The sequence below is a fragment of the Monodelphis domestica genome, chromosome 1 (genome assembly GCF_027887165.1).
Source record: "Monodelphis domestica isolate mMonDom1 chromosome 1, mMonDom1.pri, whole genome shotgun sequence".
Lineage (NCBI taxonomy): Eukaryota > Metazoa > Chordata > Mammalia > Didelphimorphia > Didelphidae > Monodelphis > Monodelphis domestica.
Genome location: NC_077227.1, coordinates 426,605,766 through 426,628,118, shown reverse-complemented (window position 1 = coordinate 426,628,118; position 22,353 = coordinate 426,605,766). Strand labels below are relative to the sequence as shown.

Genomic DNA, 22,353 nt, shown 5'->3' with positions numbered 1-22,353 from the left:
GTTACCCTAATTTGGAAATTTACAGTAAAACTATTATATGTCAATTATAAATTCAGTATCTAATTAATTTAGAAGGCCATAAATGTTTACAAACCAGGAAAAAGTTTTCCTTTCTTTAATTATTTGACTTTACATCTGTCACCACAGCCTAGCCAAAACTAAAAAGAGAGAAAAAGTATCTTGTAGGGTTTCTTGTTTCTTTTTAACCTGATTTTCTGTTGTGGGGGTGAAGAGGTGCACCCCTAGGGTTAAAGAAGGATACCTTTTGCAAGAATGCAAGACTCCAAAACTTAGCTTAAAAATAAAAAGAGAAATTATTAGTTTAGAGAGTAATGTTGAGAATAGCCAGGAGGATGGTACAGGTGGAACAGCAAGATGGTAGGCTGCTCCTTGAAAAGACATCATGGATGGAAAGGCTGTCACCCTGGGAGGACAGTATGGATGGAAAAGCTGTCCCCCAGATGACATCAGTTCTGGGGATTTTATACTCTTTACATTAGATGCTGTGTCATAGTGTGAATGTGACTCTAGAGTGCTAAACCCTCAGGCATTCAGTCTGGGGTTTGGTCATCTGACTGGGGCCTGCCTGGAGACTTAGGGAATGATCTTCATAAAAGAGTCCTTAGTTTTAGGGAACAGACAGATGTCTGAGAAATAGCCTGATAGAATTGAGGTGTAGCCTTGAGGTGCATCTCTCTGTCTATCTTAAATCTAAGGGAGGATTAAAGGAGGATAATCATCTCAGGGTCCCATGAGGTCATTGGATGTTTTAGGTTAGGAGTCATGAGGATATAAGGGAGCAAAGGAATTTCCCTGATAATAGTTTGCCTGAGCTTATGAGGGTACAAGGCCCTTGTCATTTCTACAAAAAGCCTAAAGTGGGAGTTAGTCTCATTTACTGACACAGAGAATTTAGCATCAGAATACAGAGAGCTCGGAGAATCGCTTCAAATATATAGCTATGTTAATCTTCCCTCAGTATACTAAACTCTTTGGCTTCAGTTTTTTAGCAGTCTTTTTGACTGACTGCATTTTCCTCTTAGAAATCATTCAAGGTAGTAGAAACTACAAACAATACTAAACAACATAACACAGGACAAAGATTTTTTTTCTAAGCATTTTATAGACATAAAAACATTTAGAATGAAAAGACAAGCACATACTTGCTAGCTACTGAAAGTCTAATCTCAAAGCCTTTAATTTGCTGTAATTAAAAGTCCCTTCTTCAAGCCAATTTTGTGACCTATTTGGATTTTTACATATTTTAGCTTACTGTGAGACTTCTGTCTTTTAGTCCTCCCTTCAATTCCTATATGGAAATGCCTAAGGTGAGGGGCAATTTAACTGCTTGCTCTTCCTTAGGTCTCTTGCCTTAAGAAATTTGGCTTAGGGAATTCCCAGTAGAATGCTACTCCAAGATCCCATCATTTCCCAGAGGGAATTTCCCCCAACAGTAGTAGTAGTCTCTCGGTGACCGAGAATGACAATTGTCTTTGTGCATTATCATCTATTGATGTACCCTCATGTGGCTTTGAAGTCCAAAGACTGAGGCGCAGAGTTTGTGGAACATGGGGCCTGGGACGCCAGTTGTTAAGGGAGGTGCAGTTGTGGCCTGGTGTTGGCGTTCACGCGCAGCGGCAAGATCTCGATGTCGTTCATCTTCAAAGGTGGTGGTGGCATCGTTAATGTGGGTTCACCAGCTGCTTCTGTCAGAGGCAGCGAGTTCTAGATGCTTTGGTGTCATGCCAACCCACTTCAGGTTTGACTTTAGCTGATCCTTGAATCTTTTCTTTGGTTGACCTTGTTTCCTGAGTCCAGCTGACAGTTCACCATAGAATACCTGTCTTGGTATTCGCTGTGCGTCCATGCGGATGACGTGTCCAGACCATCGTAGCTGGGTCTTGAGGACCATGACTTCGATGCTGGTGGAGTTGGCTCTGTCGAGGACTTCCTGATTGGTGATTCGGTCCTGCCATTGGATCCGCATGATTGACCGATGTAAACCTTAAAATTTCCCAGACCCTACTTTATAAGATTGGATTAAGACCATTCCCCGTTTGGGCAGTGAACTCTACTTAAAGCAGGAATGTGAGAATTTTACTTTACCTACTTGGGTCTGCCCTAGGGGAAGATAAAGTTGTAAACTCTTTTCTGAACAATGAAAAGTACTTAAACCCATACTTTTCTTAAGCTAAGTACCTATAAAGGTCAAGCAACTTGTGAATTTACAAGGAACAAAAAACATCAAAACTTACTCAGAGCTTTCCTGGTGTGAATTACTGAAAAATCCATACCTTCTTAGGTGTGGACTAAGAATGGGCGGTCCTTTAGAAACATCTACAGTGATTGGTAGATGTAAGGACTTAGGGGAGGTGACAGAGGAAATTTTGCCCTTAAAAATAAGAGCTCAGAGAAGAGCAGAAGAGGATCTCTATTTCTGACTCTCATTCTGAAGGAGAGTTCCTTGAAGAGCTTCTCTGAGGGACTCTGTCCCTCTGGGGTAGGAGCTCTGGAGGCTCTTGAGAGAGGCCCTTTGAAACAATCTCTGGCTGGAAGACTCTTTGAGGAAGGATGCTGGCCTGGTGTTACTAGAATTCTTGTTTAGTCAGATCTTATGGTGAGTTATAAAAAACTGACTGATTTCTCTTTTAAGACTCAGGTCTAGGCCATATTGGCTTGAGGCCCTTCATACTTATTCCTTTCTTTCTCTCTCTTTCTTTGATTACTCATTGTATTGTTAATTAAAATCTCTATAAAACCCAATTGACTTGGGTATTTGAATAATTGGGAATATTTCCCTGGCGACCACCTTATATTTGATTTTAAAACCCAAGACACTGTAGTGAAACATATTTCTGCGGTCAAAATTACTCACCCTCTCTTATATCTATCACAATTTATATCTTCCACTATTTTAACCACTACAATTTAAGACCTCAACCATTTTAAATCTCACACCGGAGAGAGCATTGGTGGAATTGCTCCAACTGTTTCATGTGCTTACGGTACAGTGTCCATGTCTCGCAACCGTACAGGAGTGAGCTGAGGTCCAATGCTTTATACACTTTGAGCTTCATCACAGTGCTTACACCGCTGTGTTGGAGGACTTTGGAGCGCAGCCTCCCGAGTGCCTGGCTGGCCTTTTGGATCCTGGCATTGATCTCATGGTCTAGGGACCCGTCGTTGGAGATGGTGCTGCCCAGGTACTTGAAAGTGTTGACATCAGAAAGCTGCATGCCGTCAATTGTAATGCACAGCTGGTTAGTTGGCCTCCCTGGTGCAGGCTGGAACGGCACCTCTGTTTTGCTGAGGCTGATAGTCAGGCCAAACAGTTTTGTTGCGGTGGAGAATCTGTCCACAATGGTTTGGAGATGATTTTCTTGGTGGGCCATGAGAGTACAGTCATCTGCAAAGAGAGCTTCCAGGATGAGTCTCTCTGTTGTCTTTGTTTTTGCAGTCAGTCGGCGAAGGTCAAATAGTGAGCCATCCAGTCAATATTTGATGTAGATGCCCAGGTCTAGATCCATCACAGCATATCATAATACTTGGGTGAAGTATAGGTTGAATAGTACCGGAGCGAGGACACAGCCTTGTTTCACGCCATTGGAGATGTTGAAGCAATTGGAAGTCTCCACCAGATAGGACTTCCCCTGTCATGTCGACATGAAAGAGCTGGATCAGTTTGACGAATTTTGCTGGGCAACCGAGCTTGCTAAGAATCACCCACAATGCATCCCTGTTCACTCTGTCGAACGCCTTTGTCAGGTCTGTGAATACAATGTAGAGACTCAGGTTCTGCTCAAGGCATTTTTCCTGCATTTGCCTCACGGTGAAGACCATGTCGATGGTGCTGCGATCTGGTCGGAAGCCACATTGTGATTCAGGCAGGTTCTGCTCTGAAACAGATGACAGGAGTCTGTTGAGTATAACACGGGCGAGGATCTTTCCAACAGTGGAGAGTAGTGAGATGCCTCTATAGTTGTCACAGGCTGCTTGTGAGCCTTTGTTCTTGTATAGGGCTACGATGGAGGCATCTCTGAGTTCTGGGGGCATGTCTTCCTCTTCCCATATGCTGGTCAGCACTATGTGGAATGCCTGGAGCGCCTTTCCTTTTAAGGCCTTGTACACCTCAGTTGGGATCCCATCTTTACTGGGTGCCTTGCCTGCACTCATTTGTTGAATGGCTTTTTGGACTTCCTCTATTGAAGGAGGGACATCAAGTTGCTCAATGGTGCGGTTTTGGGGGATCTGGTCAAGGGCGCTTTGGTCGACTGAAGAGGATCAGTTGAGAAGCTGACTGAAGTGTTCTTTCCACCTGTTGCTGATGCCCTTTTTATCTTTTATGAGAGTGTCACCGTCAGAGGATAGCAAGGGAGTGGTGGTGGGTTTTAATGGCCCATAGACAGTCTTGAGGGCACTGAAAAATTGTTTGTAGTTTTTCGTATCAGCAAAGCGCTGGATTTCTTCTGCCTTTTTTTTCTCACCATCAGTCTTGCACCTTTCTGATCTCATGCTGCACCGGAGAATTATTCTACCTTAAAGGGACTATTCATACTATTTCCCCAGCTGTGTGGAAGCTAACCTTCCCTAACAATAAACTTTCCTACAGATGCTGGAGCTTTACCAAGTAGTATGGGGACTTTGCCTTTCTCGATCTTCTCTAGCAAGCAATATGGGGGTCTACTTTACCTTGGAAGAAATGAAATATAGGTGCGTATCTTACCTCGAAGGAAATCTTCTATGAAAAAGTTCTTCAAAGATTAACTAGAGTACTCTAGGGAGTTTTTCTGAAAGGCTTTCCTAGTGGATAGAGTTCTGTCTCTCAAACTGACTGACTACACCAAAAACTGGTGAGTGAAATCTAAAATGATTGAGAAAACAAAGGTTTGAGCTTCTAAGCATATTGATTTATTAAGCATTTCATATCAATTGTATAACAAATTGAGATCCAGCCTCCTCACCTTGGTATTGGACCCCAAATATAGGGGGACATATTTTTATGCACTCAAAGACAAGATTTGGTAATCTTATTGAGAGATGACATGGGCAGAGCGAGTAGGTGGTCTTCTTTGGATGTGAAACAGGATGATATTAAATTCTCATTATTAGCAATGTTATCTTGTAAATAACAAAGAATTATCAAATAGTCATAAAAACCAAGTCTTTAATCAGGATAGGGATAAGTCCAGTATTTAATTCTTTACTCAGAATCTGGTGCCACAACTTTTACCAGGGTATAAACCCTGGACTATTGTGATGTTATCCTTGGGAGTGCCACCATGCTAGATGAGGACTCCTAGGAACAAAAGAATTTGGGGAACCTATATACCCTTTGGGGGAAATCCTAGGGCTAGGAAAGATGATTGACTTTATTCTTGCTACAAAAGAAAATGGGAGTGTTCAAACTACACTGACTGGATACAATCAAGCTTGGGAAAGGAATCATAGCTAGTGGCTAGGGTGTAAGAGAAGGGGCTGCTTACAAAGGATACTAAAGGATGGTTCCTGCCCAGGTGTGCATCTTCTTGGGAAAGGGTCTCTGATAAAATAGGAGAGTCTACCTAAGACAAAGAGGATCCTTAGCATATGCTTAGTCCCACCCAACTAGGATTGTCATTCCCCTGAGGGTCCTCCACTCAGTCAGAAACTGCTAGCCTGGGATTCCCTTCAGGCTGGATGCTCTGGGGAACAGGGAACAAATACAAACCTTGGGGTCTCCAACCTACAAGCTAGTCCTGAAACCTGGGGTTTCCCAGATCCAACTAGGCCACAAGTTTGGGGTTCCTAGATTCCATGTTGACAGCAAGTAGGTACTTACATCTTAGAATAGAGTCAGTTTTACAAGATGGACTCAGTTCAGCTCATAAACTACCTAGCTGATCTCTTTTCAATCTCCTTTACTGGCTCTTCAACCAGGTCACATTCACTAATGTTGAGTTTCCAGAGGATTCTCTACTAGATCTTCTTCTCTTCTCCCTCTCTATGTTACTTGGTGGTCTCATCACCTGCTAGAGATAAGATTATCATCTTCATGTTGATGATTTTCAAATCTACTTACCCAGCTCTAGCCTCTCTACTGACCTTTAGACTTGCATCTCTAAACTGCCTTTTGGATATCTTGATCTGGATATCTCTTAAGCATCTTAATGTGCCCAAACTTGAACCTTCTTCTCCTTTCCTCTGCATTAACTTTGTTTTTTATATGAAGTTATGCAAAGCCTTTCTATATTAGTCAAAGAAAAGAAATAAAAAGTGCCTAATCAAAAACCAAAATGGAAATCCTTAAAATCATAGTAGAGATTAATAAAACTGAGAGTAAACAAAACCATTATGTCTTGAACTTCATTGCTACAATTATGATTATAATTCAGTTCTGCTTTGTTTGTTTGCTCATTTTTTTAGCCCATTTCTTGACCTTGATCTTTATGTTGAAATTGGGGTCTGTTCACCTGATAAGATAGTGTGGCACCATCCTAAGCTTCAGACTTCTTTTGCTATTATTTTCAGAGCTAATTTTAAGAGTTTTGAAGGTTTTTGGTGTTTCTAAGGTCGATATGAGCTGGAAATTCATCACTGCTCTTCTGGTCTGCATTCTAGTTTTTACTCGGGAAAGGCCCCTAATTCTTACAGCCACAAGCATTCCTACAACTCAGGTCTCCTGATTCTTTGTGACTGAAAGTACTTCTCTCTGCCTCAAACTATAACCTAGAAGGGGACATGGGCAATGGAGTTGCCCCGTCTTGCATCCAGCAATAGTAAAACGGTTCCTTGTAATTTCTTCCTGACCAGTTATCCAATTCCCTTACCATCTCAGGGCTGCTGCTGCTGTCACTGCTCCCAAGTTTCCCAAGATAGTGTTGCCATTAGGTGTGCTTTAGGCTATCTTCTACCTCAGTGTCACTGTTCTCTTCTTTTGATCTCCTAAGTTATCTTGGACTAGAAAAATGTCTCACCCCAGCCTTTTGTTGTTTCTGCCATTCCAACATTTAATTTGAGTTGTTATTGTTTGGAAGGCAATTTTGGAAGAGTTCAGCCTTAATGCTTCTTTTCCTATTCCATTTTGACTCTATCTCCCCACCCCACCTTCTGACTCCAATTTTTATCTTTGTCTTCCTTCAAATCCCACCTGATGTTCTGTTATGGGGTGCAGATGTGTACCCCTGGGGTTTGGATACGTTTTACAAGAATGCAAGACTACAAAACTTAGCTTAAAAACAAAAAGAGAAATTTATTAATTTAGAAAGTAATGTTGAGATTGGCCAGGAGGATAGCAAGGTGGAACAGCAAGATGGGGAGCAGTTCCTTGGGAGGTCAGCATGAATGGAAAGGCTGTTCCCCGAGAGGATAGCATGGATGGAAAAGCTTTCCTCCCAGATGACATCAGTTCTGGGGATTTTATACTTTTTTTCCCCCTTTAAACATTATTTTTTATTTGGTTGGATTTTATACTTTTTACAACAGAGGTTAGTCATGAAGTGGTATTCTTCACAGATGAGTTCAAACACCTAGAATTTCAATTATTGGAACCATAATTTATTAATAAAAGAGAGAAATAAAGAATCTACCAGCTGGGACAGAATTCCCTAATGGAAAACTGCTCCGGTTTGACATTAAGGAACAGGTTATATACATTACAGAGTTATACAGGTTCTTATCTGACAACAAACAGACTTTAATACAGGAATGCGAGGTTGGAGACAAGAAGCTGATCCTGGGGTTGTGATCTAAGGAATGTTTATCTTCACTTAGTCAAATGTTAGTTTGCTGACCCTTTGATATTCCTGATATTCCTCTTTGTCTCCCACCCCCAAGCTAAGTAGAAACCAGTTTTGTTATCTGCATAAACAGCTTGATCTCCTGGGGGAGGGAAGCCAGGTTTGTTCCCTAAAAATGTTGACAGGGGCCTATCTGCTTTATCTTTTAAAAAATTTTTCTTCTTTGGTCTTTTGGGGGCTGCTTCATGTCCTTCTTTTTCTGTTGGGGGGGAGTCAAACCCTTGACTCATCAGACAGATGATCTTAAGGCCAAGACAGATCTTAAGGCCAAAAGCTTAATAGCCTGAAGATGCTGATGGATATACTTCATAAGATAGTTGATCAGGCAGGGTCCTATCACGAGGCCTACCATTACTAATATGAGTGGTCCTGCCAGGGCTGTGATCAAGGTAGTCAGCCAAGGAGACCAAGAGAAAAGATTAGAATGCCAGTTGCTGAATTGTGCATTAGCCCGAGTCCTCTCTTGGATCCTTCCCCAGAGCAGGGCTAGAGATTCCTGTCTTATCTCAGAATGATTATCCCAATGCCATGCAGAGACCCCCTGCTTAACAAAAAGGAGGTCAAGTCCCCATCTATTTTGGAGAATCATTTCTGCCAGAGAGGACAGTGACTTTTCCAGGAAATTAACAGACATTTCTAATTCACTAAGGTCTAAAAAGATAGTTGTGAGCATAGTGAGGAGGGATTGCTCTCTGTGAGGGTGCTTTATGGCATTCTCAAACAGTCACTCAGGTGCAGAGACAGTGGGGATGGGTTCTAGCCACAATCCCACAAGGACCTCTCGGTTCTGGCCGACTGGTGAGGGTGGCATTTTGTCAGCTATTTGTTGCTCTGTAAATTCTCTCCCTGGGTCCTGGCCTCTCACCTCCAGCCTAAGTCCCCATGTCCGGCCTAGTAGCCATCCTTTATCCTCTGCATCTTTAATGCACGTGAAAGAGTATGTGAGGGATCTATGCACTTATTCCCAAGTAAATTGCACAAATCAAAAAGAATTTTTGGGGCCAAAATGCACAATGTAATTCCCAATTTATGCCCATGGTCTTCTGTCGCTTCTTCAGAGCTGAGAATGGATGTAGAGCTGTCCCTACCTATGGTCAGGAGAGAGGTATTGGCAATGTCCAGGGCTTTCAGGCTGGAATAGTTGCTGAGGTTACAAATACAAATCCCACAGGGGAGTAGCCAAAACTTGAACAGGGAGAGAAAGGCTGCAGACACAGAGTCTTTAGGGGCATGTCCTCAGTGACTGCCTGGGTCCCAGGTAGGTGGGGACCTGCTTGGAGATCTGAAGGGTGTTCAGCGACTGCTTCCTCTGATTGACAGATAGGTCACAAGGGGGAGAGTCAGCCCCTAAGATAGAAGTGTAGAAACCAGGACAGGGGCAAACACTAAAACACCAGACAGAAACAGAAAATTAGTCAACAGTAATTGGCATTACACATTTGCATTTGGGTATCTTAGCCAACAGATTTCCTCTTCAGAAGATCCCTTTAGGAAATCAGATTCCTGAGTTGTTTGCAGAGCTGGTATGTGATGTTTCTAATAAAGAATATCCTTTTGCAAAGTACACATTAACTATAAACATCTACAAACACTTGAGTAACAATATTTTACAGATGTATTCCTTTACCCCAGATTCTGGGGGAAATTCAAGAAAGGTTTCAGCTGTATATCCAAGCTCAAGAGCCAAACTTCAACTGTGGTAAATTAAGACTACAAATACAAGCCATCTATGAATAAACTTCACCTTCTTCTCAAAGTTTGTTCCTAACAATTTGAGAATTTTCAATTATTAAGGTTGTTTGAGGAAATGGAAACTTTAATTTTATAATTTGCATTATGTGCTGATTATGGGAATTAGTCACCAAGGAAAATATTTCCTCATATCCCAAAGGACACAGTGAGTGCAGGTCAAAGCCATCACTGGCCCACACCATCATTATAACACTCAAGAATTAACAGCCTCGATGGTCAGAATAGGTCCATTCTCAGGTGAGCCCAGAATATGCCTTTGTAACCATCCCAGGACATTCTCTGTCCTTGGTGTGCTTTGTCACCATTAAATTCCAGAAGCCTTCTTTGCTTTAAAAAACAAGTCTCACCCATTTCACCTGAGAGAAATTCTGCTTATGAGCAGTCCAGAAACAAATCTCCATACCCTCAAACAAGCCTTTTATATCCCTACAAGACTGATCACTCAATTATTCTTATGTATTTTGGCAATAATTTACATATCACACTTTAGTCACAAAACCTGAAATAAAGAACATGAGTGCTGAATTGAGTAGCTCCATAGTCATATAAATCAGAGCTATGTCATCTCCTGGACCTAGGCTCTCTGCAAGACTTAAGACAAGGCCATACAGGAATCACTCCAGGGCAACTGTCCAGAGAAATTAAGGAATCATGTGTGATTTTCCCACAATATATGCATTAATTTTAGAGATTATCCCTAGGTCAGGGATCGAGTTATAAGAGTAAAACATCTATCTGTTTTCTTTCACTTTCTCTCTCCCGCTCTGTCTCTGTCTCTGTCTCCCTTTTTCTCTCTCTGTCTGTCTCTGTCTCTGTCTCTGTCTCTCTCTCTTTTATTCCTTCAAACTCCTCTGCTTAAAAAGCAGAGCACAACTTCCATTCTTCCTTTACAAACCCACATACTAAAGCTGTATGGACTTTAGATCAAAGTCCCTTTCTTCCAAATTCAAATCCAACACACCATCCCACCTTCTCTGACTAGCTTAAGTCAAACAAACATACTGTTGGTATCATTTCAATTGCTAATTGGTAACCCAGACAATTTCTGATTTAAAGGATTACATCATTGAAACACTATCTTTAACATAGTGCTCATCCATTATTAATTTCAGGTCATAGTACAAATTGGTAAACTGAGGTAACCACTGAATATTGAACAAAATCTATGGTACAGGTTTACAATGAACTTTTGTCCACATCCAAACAATACTTAAAACACATATTTTAGCAGCAACTCCCATAACAATCTTAAACTTCTGAGGAAGCATTTTTTCTATATATGCCATTTTTAACATCCTACCCACTTCTTGGCTACTGTTTGCAACATATATCCTTATATAAATCAAAATGTAATCAAAATATCAACCAACATATCCAAAATTCTTGTGAGGTAACTTATCAATTACATATCACTCAACTCATTTTATCACTCTGGATCTGGAATGTTTGCATTAAGATTCCACAGCTTCAAACAAGCTTTTTGGTCAGACAGGGCTGGCAACGTTTGCTTGCTTGCTCACCTTAAAACCTCCAAAATATACAATTAATATATACTCATCTTTATATTCTATCACACAGTGATTGTCAAGTTTTTGAGATCCCTATTTCAGTCCCTAAGTATGTGATATCAAAATCACTTTAAAAGACTGATATATATTAATTTAAGGTCGCCAAGCAATTCAGCTATGTAATTCCTAAATGAAAACTCAAGTCAGCAGTCAACCTTTTCGAGTTTTTAATTACAAACAGGAGGAAGAAAGGTATGAGAGAGAGAGAGAGAGAGAGAGAGAGAGAGAGAGAGAGAGAGAGAGAGAGAGAGAGAGAGAGAGAGAAAGGGGAGAGAAGGGAATAGGACTTAAATACCCCCTCTCCTTAGGCTGGGCCAAAGGCCCAAGCCCTTAGATAGCTGAGGCAAAGAAAAGAGATCAGTCCCTATCACTCACATGACCAAAATGGAGAAAGTCTCAGGGGCCTCCACCTCCAGACTCCTTCAGAGCAAAACCTCTCAGAGCAAAAAACACTCTGAGCAAAACCTCTCAGAGCAAAAAAACTCTCCTCCCTCTCTCTTCAGACCCTGCTATCTTTAAGGAAACCATCTAAGTTCCCTCCCCTCAGTTCTCACATCTACCAATCACTGTCGATGTCTTCCCTGTGCCAATGGTGGCTCTAGTTTAACCCAGGACCTCCCAGAGGTCTGTGGCTTTGCACATGTCTGTTGAAGGTCATATTCTCAAATAATTAAATCTTGATCTTGCTGCAGCCCTTCCTAAATCCTGTTACTCTAAGTAGGGTGGAGATTGTAGTTTCCAAGACCTGGTTCTGTCATTCCAAGTATCTCTATTGTATCAATTCTAAAATCAATCATGACCCAAAGAACTTCCTGTTCTATGCTTAAGCATAGGTCAAAGCCCTTTCCATTGTTTAGCAAAAGGTTTCTGTCCTAAAGTAGTTTTAAGTAGGGAGGAGAAAGATCCTCCCATGCCAAGGGGTTTCACATTCCAATAGAGTTCTTACTATCAGTAGGAAATTTTTTCCAGTATGAAATTTCCCAATGGGGAAATTTCCAACATTCATAAGTCTAAGAAATTTTAAGGTTTACAAGTATCAGTGTGGAACAATTATAAGCACTTCTTTCTCCTTCCTGCGCGCAAGGAAGGGGTTAATAGCTTCTGAGCAATTTATCCTAAGGTTCCTTCGCTTGATTTAGATTTTATTACTTAGCAACCTTGTCCCATCCTTCTTTAACCAGTGAGTTTACTATAATTTAAAAGTTTGAATGTATCAATCCCCTTTCATAATAATTTACTCTCAGTGGATTTCAGTTTGAACTCCATACTTCCAAATAACTCTGATTAAGTCCTTTAGCAATGTTTCAGTGTAACCAAACTGAAGTGCAAAGCATTTACCTGTACTTCTCTCAAACCTGTCTAAATTAGAATAGAGCCTCCAGTTTAGTTTTCTTTTAGCTCAAAACATTGCAACATTCCTAATTAAATTCCATCAACATTATTCCATTTATAATTTGTTATTTAATCCTCATGACAAGCCCTTTTTGATTTCAGGGATGGTCAAATTTGTCTTGTTAAGGACATACAGTTTACATATCATTTACTCTTAACCTATTTTAGTGGAAAACTTAATTCTCTCTATAGTACAAATGCACACATAATTTGTATTCACTTCATTCCTTTCCAGGAATTTGTATCTGAATACATGTTCATCTCTAAATCACAAATCCCTTTCTATACATTGTGCATATTTTTTAAAAAAACAATTCATATAACCTTAGTCAAAGACAACACCATTTAGAAATTCTCTCTTTTGCAAAATACCAAAATTCTTAACACTTACATTATTAAATCCCATGCACAGATTAACCACTTTTAAAAGTTTTTGTGTGTCATATGATTTCTTGCTGCTGTTCTGACAGCACATATTAAAATAAATCTGATTTGATAAAAATCCCAATTTTAAATTCTAGAGTAAGTTCTTCTCAACAACATAACAACTTTTTCTGAATGATTTTTACATCTATGAAGTAGCCAGTACAATTTCTGTCCTTATAGAATAAACATTCCTCTCTGTGTCAGGCTGGCTATTAATCACATTTAGACAATTCTCAAATTAACTGAAACTATTATGTATTGCAAGGTTTAACAGAACAAACCTTTAACCATGAGTTTTTTTTGTGCTCAATAAAATCTGGCTAACATTTCACATTTAACTGACTAACAGTAACCACAATACATTACATTTGTACCCCATCAAAATCATTAGCATTCCTCCCAAGTTGAGAATTAATTTTAAGTGAAAATTACTAACTGTGGAATAAGAATCTCCCTTTTCTGCTCTGAATTTCTCTCTTTCGCTCCTTTGGATGCCCATCCAAAGGAAGAAAGAGGGAAATATCATTGAACAGGTTTTTGTCCTCTGTGAGGATTTTCTTCTCTTTTTTTCCCTCTTTTTTCTCACTGTGGGAAGTTTAAGCTTGCAACTCCCCCCTTTTTACATAGAGACAAGACTGTGACAAAGACAAAGATAAACAGTAACATGCAATGCTGTGACAAGCATGCTTTGAAAGGAAACAATAGGTGGTTTTAGGATCCATTCTTAAGAAACATTTTCAGGGATAAAATTCATTAAAACAGTTTCAGCATCATTGGGGAAGCTGTCATGAGCTAAGCCATCTGATTGGCTGAGCTGACTTTCTTGTTCCCTAGCTCTCTCTGAACTGATCTATCAAAAACTGACTCTCTTTTTGACTGTGATTCCTAACAAAATGCTCTTATATCTCATCAAAACTATCTGCTCCCAATTGGGATTGGAGGTGAGCTGTTCCTGAGGCTGACTGGGCTTCTCAAGAAAGGAACTTTGAAATAAATCCCCTCCTATTCAGATTCTCTCTCCTGCTTGGAAACTTGCTTTGGGAGCCAGCACAGCCCTTCCCCCATAGTCTGCCCCATTGGGATGCAGTTGCAAGGAGCAGGGAACAGCCACTACAAAAGAAATTCCCCTCTGCATCATAAACTCTTTTTGCCTCTTTCTTTGTTTAATTTAGCCACACAAAAACAACAAAGACTCAACAGAAACCTATAGGACACATTCTCACACATTCATATACCTTTGAACCCAAATGTTCCCAGAAGTCACTGAAAGACATCTCTTTAGTGACCTGACTGTGGGACTAAGCTGTATCTAGCAACCCAACAGCCTCTACTGAATCTGGATTTACAGAACAGAACAGAACTCCATGGCCAAGCAGTACATGAGGGCAAACAGGACTCTAGGGCCCAAACAGAGCTTCAAGACCGAACCTTCAAGCAAGCAGACTCCTAGAGTAACTAGGTCCCAAACAGAACTTGAAGACCAAACCTTCAAGCAGGCCGACTCCTAGAGTAAAACAGGCCCTGGGCAAAACAAAACAGAATTCTAGAGAAACAGAGCTAACTTACCAGAGCAGAACAGAACAGAACAGGACAGATGGTTCCAAAATCAGCCTAAATTTTGTTAGAAATCTCAAATACCAGAACTAGGGGTGGGCTCTGGAAAGGACACCATTCACTTCCTCGGATTTCTGACCCAGTCCCTCATAGGAATTGGGAACTGCATACTCTCCAAGTCTGCACTCAGAAACATCCCCGAAGGGGATAAGGGTTCAAGTGTCCTTCACAGACACCGGCTTAGCAAAAGCTGCAGTCGTATGCCAGCACGCGCACATGCTCTCTCTTGCTCTCTCTCTCTCTCTCTCTCTCTCTCTCTCTCTCTCTCTCTCTCTCTCTCTCTCTCTCTCAAGGGGTACACTTCACAGATGAGTTCAAACACCTAGAATTTCAATTATTGGAACCATAATTTATTAATAAAAGAGAGAAATAAAGAATCTACCAGCTGGGACAGAATTCCCTAATGGAAAAGTGCTCCGGTTTGACATTAAGGAACAGGTTATATACATTACAGAGTTATACAGGTTCTTATCTGACAACAAACAGACTTTAATACAGGAATGCGAGGTTGGAGACAAGAAGCTGATCCTGGGGTTGTGATCTAAGGAATGTTTATCTTCACTTAGTCAAATGTTAGTTTGCTGACCCTTTGATATTCCTGAAATTCCTCTTTGTCTCCCACCCCCCAAGCTAAGTAGAAACCAGTTTGTTATCTGCATAAACAGCTTGATCTCCTGGGGGAGGGAAGCCAGGTTTGTTCCCTAAAAATGCTGACAGGGGCCTATCTGCTTTATCTTTTTTTTAATTTTTCCATCTTTGGTTTTTGGGGGGCTACTTCAGTCATCCAGGCATTTGGCAAGGTGGGGTGATCATCTGCCTCGGAACATAAAAATTAGTTTTAGGGAACAAACAGATGTCTGATAGGATTGAGGTATGGCCTCGAGGTGCCTCTTCCTTTCCATCTTAAATCGAGAGGATAATCAAAGGAAGATATTCATCTCAGGACCCTGGGGGGGGGGGGGTCATTGGGTATTTGTAGGCTCAGAGTCACGAGGATGTAAGGGAGCAAGGGAGTTTCCCTGATATAGTTTGTCTAGGTTTCTGGGGGTGCAGTGCCCATGTCAGTTCCACCTACTATAAGAAACCCTTTAAGTATCCCCCTTAATTTTAATTCTTTCCCTCCCTTGATTATTTCCAATTAATTCTGTATTTCCCTTGTTAGTACATAATTGTTTGCACATTATCTACTCCCCTCAGACTATGAATTCTTTAGAGCAAGAACTTTTACTTTTTCTTGTATCCTCAGTGCTTAGCACAGTGTCTGACACAGAGTAGATGCTTAATAAATGTTTATTGACTGTCTTATTACTTAATTAGCTTCTTTTTCATTAAGGGGACTTAAGAAAACGAGATTAAGTAAGTTTAACAGTAGCCTTTGTCAACATTATAATTAAATTCTCCTGGTTTATTTACCTTTATTTAAGGCTATATCTTTCCCTATGTATTAATATTTTGACCTATTCCTTTTGTAGGTGAAGTTCAGCGAACTAACTGTTGACATGTTCCGGATGTTGCAGGCCTTAGAACGAGAGCCAATGAATTTAGCTTCCCAGATGACCAAACCTGGAATGCAGGTGACAATCCTCTGTGGTTTTTGAGCATGGATAAAACAAAAGGAAATCTATATTTTTCTTATAGCTTAAAGATTGGTGTACTGTAAAAGTAATTTTTCAGACCTTCAGAAGATTTGTGTTTTCATTAATTGTGGATATTTCTTTTATAGATATAAGCCCTTTGCCACTTACCTTTACTTTACCTTTACCACTTGTAATCAGAGTAAATTCATCAAGTGCTTGGTATTCTATTAATGAGCCTCTTTACACTGAGCTAGGCTCATCTTCAAATGATGCATAGTTCCTCTCTGAATCTGTAATCAGAACTTTTCATATTTAAATAGTAAATGTCAGAGTTAGACTCTGCTAGCAATCGATTTCAGGAACTAAATTCATTTTATACCATGTCTATGCCTCAGAGGAGGTCTTCTGTGGAAGTCCTTAAATATAAAAGACTTCTTTGTGGGGCAACATTAGTAGGTAGGTCCAGGAAGAAGGCTTTTTTTTTTTATTGTACTAGAACATATTTGCTGGATGAAAAAATTGAAAATTGTTAATTAAAAAAACTAAGTTATTTATTTTTTAGTATTTTATGTGGTTACAGGAATCCGCTGACAAGCCTGCCCGACGAGAAAATCCTCATAAATATCTTCTCTATAAACCAACTTTTAGCCAGCTGTATACATTTTTAGCAGCTTCTTTTAAGGTTTGTATAATCATGTTTTCTTTTGTCTGTGGGGAAAAATAAATCCTAAAAGAAACATATTATTAAATACACCAATGACAAATTTGATAACCCATATTCAAATAAAAAAACTATTGAATTAGTAATCTTAAGAATCACTCTATGGCATAGACAGAGCTTGTGACATATAATTTCCTGAGGAAAATTAATGAATATGTTTGTTCAACAAAGTTATTTAATGTTTTGATGAACTCCCATTATGCTTACTACAGATGTTCTTGCCCCAGATACTGCAGACATAATAGTCATTGCCAATACCCCATCAGTTAAAACAGTATCTTATTATGTATATTTATTAGATATCAAGAAGCACCCTGAATATACTTTTGCTTCATTTGTAATAAGCTGGTTGATCAGAGAACTCGGATTCTTTTTTCTTAGTCCCTGATACTGAGGCTTTTAAAAAATGCCCTGGAGAGGAGTTTATCTAAAAGCCCCATAGTTAAGATATTATTTCTCTATTTTAGGTAGTGCTGGAATAAGATATTTTTGCAGTCTAGGAAGACTTGAGTATTATACCCTTTTTTTTTTGAAAAGGGTGCCATTGATGTATGTATTAGTATCTATTGGAGCAGTTGAACAATTATAAAATCCTATTTCTTAAAAACTGTCCCTTGTACCTCCTTTTCCACTTGTTTTACTTTAGGCTACTTCTTTACTTATCTACCTCTAGTTCTCAATCTGATTTTGTCATTTCATCATTTTTCATTCGTGTTTGACTCTGTGATCCCATTTGAAATTTTCTTGGTAAAGTTATTGAAATGATATGCCATTTCCTTTTCCAGATCGTTTTTAAGATAAGGAAAGTGAGGTAAACAGGTTCAAGTGACTGACTTAGGGTTACATAGCTAGTTAAGTGTTCAAGACCCAATTTGAATTTAGGAGGATGAATCTTCCTGACTCTAGGCCTTGTAGTCTATCCTCTGTGCCTCCTAACTGCCCCCAAATCTGAATTTAGGTGTGTAATAAATACTCATTTCTTGGGTTTTAGTGTCTAAAGACAATTTTTATAACTTGTGATGATATACTCATTGGTAGTGGTTAGCTTCTTGATTATTTCTGTGTTGACAGTTACAGAACAAGTAGAAATTCTAGAACAGATGAGTGGTTTAGTGGTAGGGCTGTTATACTTGAGTCGGAAGACTTGAGCTGCCACTAAATAGTTATATGACCTTGAGCTAGACACTTATTTTTCTAAGCCTCAGTTTTCATCCAGAAAATGAGAAAATTAGACTAGATGATTGCTAAGTCCCTTATACCTCAAATAGTCTGATTCTCTAACTAAAACCAACACAACTAAAATTTCTACTGGAAAATAGAATAGGATTTTAAATTTGGCTCTGGTTGTCACCACATTGTGGGAGGGGAATTTTTTTCTCTAATATGTCATGAATTGCAGTTTTTTTTTAAAGGATATTTCTTCTTGTTTATTCCTTTATGTATGTGTATGTCTTAAATTCCAGGAGCTGCCAGCCAACAGTGTGCTCCTGATTTACCTTTCAGCTACTGGAGTTTTCCCCACAGGTCGTTCTGATAGTGAAGGTACAATAAAGGAATGCTCCCTGTCATGAGCAGGGCTTGAATTCTCTTTCTATTCTGCAAGATGATGGCCTGTGGCCTCCTGACTGTCTTAAAACTCCTTTCTCAAGAGGCATCCAATTTAAAGTCCCAGTTTGTCTTTTGAATGTAATGCTTGTGTAGATCCCCAATGAATTTTACTTGTCTAAGCAGTATACATAGAAATCTGTTAATTACAAGAAAGAGCCCTGGACTGAGTCCAAAGACCTGTAGATTTGAATTCACTATCTATTGCTTACTAGCTGTGATCTTCATCTAATTTCTTTACCTCCCTGGACCTCAGTTTCCTCTTATAAAATGAAATTGGATAGGATCATCATATCTAAAGCCCAGGCTAGCTCTAAAATATATGCTTCTATGAGCCTATTGATCATACATTAAGAGCATGCCTCAGTTTTTGCCTGAGTATCCCCTGAACCCTGTTGAAGACCCCCAAAAGCTCATTTCGTTTGTTGATCTGGACTTCATAACACGATTTTCTCCTTTATGATCATGTTCCCTGAGTCTATAATGAATTACATGGTTGGATCTATGGGTGCAATGTAGTTGAAAATCTTTGTAGAAATGATTGTTCTTTTATTATTGTGAAAGTTCAAGCCCTTGTCATGATTTTGTTTATTCTGTCCTTCTTTACATCTCTCTTTAAACCAAGTTGAATATTGGGGTGCTGCTAGCAAAACTAAGAAATGATAGGAATGGAATGGTCAGAATATTTAGATGAGCTGATTTAAGTAATTAAAACAGTTTCTTAGGTGGAAAAAATTTCTATCATATTTCTTAATACTTTTTTTCAACTCATCTCTTTGTTGAAACTTGCATTCCTTTATATGAAGCATGCTCTTTTCCTCTTCCTTGCATGAGCATAGATCCTCTTAAAATGTTTTTTAAAGATCTCTGTAGTGTTTTTGTTGCAGTGATTTTTTTTTTTGTGGGGAGATGGGGAAGAAAAAATACAATTTGGGGGCAGCTGGGTGGCTCTGTGGATTGAAAGCCAGTCCTAGAGATGGGAAGTCCTAGGTTCAAATCTGGCCTCAGACACTTCCTAGCTGGGTGACCCTGGGCAAATCAATTGATCCCCATTGCCTAGCCCTTACCATTCTTCTGCCTTGGAACCAATATACAGTATTGATTCCAAGACTGAAGGTAAGGGTTTTATATAAAAAGAAAGAAAAAATACAATTTGACATCGCATGTCTTTATTTTGCATCAACATTTTCTGATTTGTTTCCTATGCCTAGGGTAACCAATTTGACTTTGGGTTCTTCCCTGTTGTTTAGCTCTTATTCTGAAATTTGAAAACATGAAGTAAATTTTTCATCAAAGAAAAGGATTCTGTTTTTCCTACCATATGTTTATTGTTACTTTTTCTAGCAGCTACTTTTGAAAACCTCTGCGGATGAGTGACCTAGAATCTATGTTTTGGCCAGTGCGTGATTGACAAATGCTTAGGATATTGAATCTTTATTAATTTGCCCACTTTTTACCTTTTTATAATAAGATGACCATATTCTTTTTCATGCTTCATAAGCTGTCCTGGAAACTTAACTTTAGAAGGATGGTTGATTATAGTAAACATACCTTGTTCGGGATCCTTGTTTTCTTTCACTGGCTTAGTTACTCCTTCCACTGATGCAGATTGTATATCCCTCTTCCCCATTTTATTATTTTGTGCAATTTTTATTCAAATCTTTCCTCTAATCCTGCAGTGTGTTAAAGGATTTCCATTGGTTTTACAGAATTCTCAGAATATGCAGAATAACAAAAATAATGATAATTATTTATAAAGCATTTTAAAAGAACAACCTTAATAGAACATATAAATATGATCATCCCCATTTTGGGATGAGGAAACTGAGGCCTGCAATGGGGAGGTGACATACCCAAAGTCACATGGCTTTAAGGTACCAAAGGCAGTTTAAACAGCACATTTTCTATCATGCCACGTTGCCTCATGTTGGCCTAGTTTTGATTAAAAAATAAAACTTCATAATACTAAAATGTGACTTTAGAAAGGAACAGAGAATAGAGACTGAAGATTAAATTGTTATACAGAGAACTTCCCTTTAGAGATATAAGTTTGCAATATATAGTCCTAGAGAATTTGCTCTAACAAAAGTGTCAGTCTCACAACCTGTGGGGCTCAAACCATTTTAAAAATGCAATTGGAAAATGTTTAGCAAAATAAATAAAGTATAATAAAATATAGATAATACATAATATGTATCTGTAGTTTTCAAAGTCAATACATGTGGCCTGCAGGATTAGTGTTTGACTCAATAAGACTAGAACATTGAGAGGTTAAGTGATTTGACTAGAGTCACAAAGCCAGGGTGGTTTTTTGATGAAGGATTTGAACATAGGTTCCTCTTGCTCTGCGTATGACTCTCTGCATTCTGTCATGCTCACCTTAGCAAAGAACTTGACAAAGCACTGAAATATGCTATTGTTTTCTTGATACTGAAATATTTGTCACTATGGAACTTTACAAAATTCTAAACTAGTTCAGCAATATTTGCTATTAGAGAATAACTAAAAATAGGTAAGATTTTCAGTGGCCCTTTGGATTAGGGGAAATTTCAGTTCTCTTTATTGTTTCATTAATATTTCCTACCTGTTGATTTTAATATTCATATGAAATGTTAGTGTTTTTTTCTTGGAAATTTAACTCAAGAGTAACAAAGGTGATGAGGAACTTGAGTTAAATGATTCTTAATGTCATATTCTAAGCTTTACATTGTTTCTCATCATATCCTATATTAGAAACAAATAAATAATGCAAAAAAACTCTAGATAAATACTTAACATGGAATTTCATTGTTATAAGGAATTCCTAGCTGAGGAAATTCCTTATAGTCATGGTTATAGAGAGTTGTTTAGAGTAGAATTGTCAACCTTGGTTGTCCATGGGCCTTCATGGGGTCCAGAACACTCAGTACTTGCCTATACTAGATTACAATCCAATTTGTTAAATATTTTAAAAAGCAAATAAAAGTACCATGAAACACACACAAAAAAAATCCTAAATAATGTTAAAATAAGCACTACATAAATTATTTAGATACTGCATTGTATTACATAATTTAAAAATGTGTATTTCTCTTTCTTGCCTATTGATAATGTTAATTAACCTGTTAGTCTTTCTTAAAACTAAGATAAATGTTACATTGCAATTAATGTTAGTTTTTCTTCCTTTATAATTTACAGGCCCGTACGATTTTGGAGGCGTCCTCACCAACAGTAATCGAGATATCATAAATGGAGATGCCATCCACAAACGCAATCAGACCCATAAAGAAATGCACTGGTAAGAGCTGATCTAACTTCTAGCCATTTTTGGGGGGTGCAGGTAATATTTCTGTAGCTCTTACTATGTGCAAAACACTTTCCTAAGCACGTAACAATTTTTATCCCATTTGATCCTCAAAACCACTTTGGAAGATAGGTGTTATTATTCTCCCCAGTTTACAGTTTGAGAACTTCGAGATAAATGAAGGTCGAATAAGTGGCTTGGAGTCACACAGCTGTGTCTGTGGCCAGGTACAAACTAGTAGGCCCAGAGTGCTATCCACTGCACCCCCCCAACTATGTTGTCCTGTTTTGTTTTTCCAGTTGAAACAGAAGCTTTATAGTAATACAGAGATGCAGCAGAATATAACTAATAAGCCTTTATTAAAATCCAAAATTAACCTAGAAATCTTAGGATTTTGTAAAAATGTCAGGGCACAAGGAACCTAAGAACATAGAATGGCAGTAACTACAATACAAAATATGAGTAATTTGCAGAGCTTTCATTTTACTGGTAAGGAAAAAACTGAGGTTTAGATAGGCAGAAAAACAAGTCATTGAATGACATATCTATTAGTGCCAGTGGCCAAAGGCTCTTTGTTAATTACTCAAGGAAGAAAGAATTCCTTTGCTCATACTGATTGATCTTAATCTGAGTAAGATTT

General features: G+C 38.9%; 1 protein-coding gene across 5 annotated transcripts in view; it reads left to right on the top strand.

The window, feature by feature from the left end:
- The window catches only part of SCAI (suppressor of cancer cell invasion), a 207,494-nt gene that overhangs the window by 140,094 nt on the left and 45,047 nt on the right, over positions 1 to 22,353 (top strand). For all 5 annotated transcript variants that reach the window (XM_056812133.1, XM_056812132.1, XM_056812136.1 and 2 more), the window contains 4 exons: positions 16,000 to 16,101; positions 16,685 to 16,786; positions 18,289 to 18,367; positions 21,608 to 21,707. In XM_056812133.1, coding sequence (XP_056668111.1) covers positions 16,000 to 16,101; positions 16,685 to 16,786; positions 18,289 to 18,367; positions 21,608 to 21,707 — 383 coding nt within the window. The remainder of the gene's footprint in view (positions 1 to 15,999; positions 16,102 to 16,684; positions 16,787 to 18,288; positions 18,368 to 21,607; positions 21,708 to 22,353) is intronic.